At 55.8% G+C, this 1,961-nt stretch overlaps 1 protein-coding gene across 1 annotated transcript; it reads left to right on the top strand.

Annotated features, from left to right (window-relative positions):
- The first annotated feature begins 612 nt into the window (after nucleotides 1–612).
- LOC123083973 (non-specific lipid transfer protein GPI-anchored 15-like) lies at nucleotides 613–1,062 on the top strand. Its single transcript, XM_044505811.1, has one exon. It carries the CDS (start codon nucleotides 667–669, stop codon nucleotides 1,060–1,062), a length of 396 nt encoding a protein of 131 aa, XP_044361746.1. The 5' UTR covers nucleotides 613–666.
- Nucleotides 1,063–1,961: the final 899 nt, after the last annotated feature.

Below are 1,961 nucleotides of genomic sequence, written 5' to 3' on the forward strand. Positions count from 1 at the left end.
CTTCACTTGGGCATCCACTTCGACGTTGTTTTCCTTGATGGTCATCTCGTAAGCCAATTTCTTTTTGGCACGAGGAGAGTCTTTCTTGCTTGGTGCTCTCTTCCGCTTTGGAGAAGGCTGACGTGCCCGAGATCGATATGGCGGACTTGCACTGATGGGCTCCGTCTCGGGGTGGGGTGGTGGAGTCGGCTGACGCGGTGGCGGACTAGCGCCGCGCTACGTCTCGGGCAGGGTTGGGGAGGAGAAGGGGAGTCGGGGAACCGGCAGCGCCTAGGGTTTCGCCCCTGAGTCGCTCGAGAGCGGACGACGCGGATCGTTGTTACTATTATTTCCTTTCAAAAAAGGAGAAAGAAACCCGAGACTCTGCATGGGTCGATGCATGCAGCCATCCGTCCCAGCTAAGTAGTGTCGAGTTCATCCGAGTTTTCTCACCAGCACAGTAACATATGTGGAAAAGCACTCTACAAAGTGCAAGCTACTTTTGGACGTTAGATAGAGCAGTCGATCTGCCCGTCGCTACCGAGCCACCGGTCGCTCGTCCAACAAAGCATCCGAGCACCTATAAATTGAACCACGAGCCCACGGCACGACGGCACGACCACCCATCGCTCGCACAGTGCATCACGAACTTAACCCCGGTTCACTCCGATCATCATCCACCCACCGATGGCCCGACGCCGGAGCAGCGGCGGCATCTCGTCCGCGCTGAGCCTGGGGCTCGCCGTGATGGCCGTCACATGGGCGACGTCCACGGCGCAGCAGCAGCAGCAGCAACCGCCGGCCGTGCCAAGCGTGAGCGTGCCGAGCTGCCCGCCGGTGCAGGCCTCGCTGTCGCCGTGCGTGAGCTACTTCATCGGCAACTCCTCGTCGCCGTCCGACACGTGCTGCGTCCAGATGCGGGCCATGTTCCAGTCGCAGGCGCCCTGCCTCTGCGCCGCCGTGTCCGCCGTGCCGTCCCAGCTCGGGTCCGTGGTCGGCGGCCTGCTCCCCACCGCCTGCAACCTGCCCCCCAACGCCTGCTCCGGTACGTGCATGCTGCCAGCGAGATGCTCCTACATGTAGAAAAACTGGAAAGTTCTGACCATTTCTGTTGGTGTGTCATCGTCGCCACCTGGACTCACTCCACCGCAGCTCCGACTTCAAAGCAACCAAGCAACCTACAGAAGAGCACCTCGGACACGCCTGAAAGAACCGACTATCGAAGTCCATGCCGCGACCCAAGCTCCTCTCGACGCCATCATCGTTGCCAAAAACAAAAACCAGCGCCCCAGCTCGGTGATACGTCTCCAACGTATCTATAATTTTTGATTGTTCCATGCTATTATATTATCTGTTTTGGATGTTTATGGGCTTTATTATACACTTTTATATTATTTTTGGGACTAACCTATTAACCGGAGGCCCAACCCAAATTGTTGTTTTCTTGCCTATTTCAGTGTTTCGAAGAAAAAGAATATCAAACGGAGTCCAAACAGAATGAAACCTTCGGGAGAGTTATTTTTGGAACGGAAGCAATTCAGGAAACTTGGAGTATACGTCACGGAAGCTTCGAGGTGGCCACGAGGCAGGGAGGCGCGCCTACCCCCTGGGCGCGCCCCCACCCTCGTGGGCCTCTCGTGGCTCCCCTAACCGAGTTCTTTCGCCTATATATGTCCATATACCCTAAAAACATCGAAGAGCACAATAGATCAGGAGTTCCACCGCCAGAAGCCTCCATAGCCACCGAAAACCAATCTAGACCCGTTCCGGCACCCTGCCGGAGGGGAGAATCCCTCTCTGGTGGCCATCTTCATCATCCCGACGCTCTCCTTGACGAGGAGGGAGTAGTTCACCCTCGGGGCTGAGGGTATGTACCAATAGCTATGTGTTTGATCTCTCTCTCTCTCTCGTGTTATTGAGATGGTACGATCTTGATGTATCGCGAGCTTTGCTATTATAGTTGGACCTTATGATGTTTCTCC

The sequence above is a fragment of the Triticum aestivum genome, chromosome 4A, assembly GCF_018294505.1.
Source record: "Triticum aestivum cultivar Chinese Spring chromosome 4A, IWGSC CS RefSeq v2.1, whole genome shotgun sequence".
NCBI lineage: Eukaryota > Viridiplantae > Streptophyta > Magnoliopsida > Poales > Poaceae > Triticum > Triticum aestivum.

Excerpts from the sequence above, each read along its gene's own strand:
- LOC123083973 (XM_044505811.1), top strand. The coding sequence starts at position 667 with ATGGCCCGACGCCGGAGCAGCGGCGGCATCTCGTCCGCGCTGAGCCTG.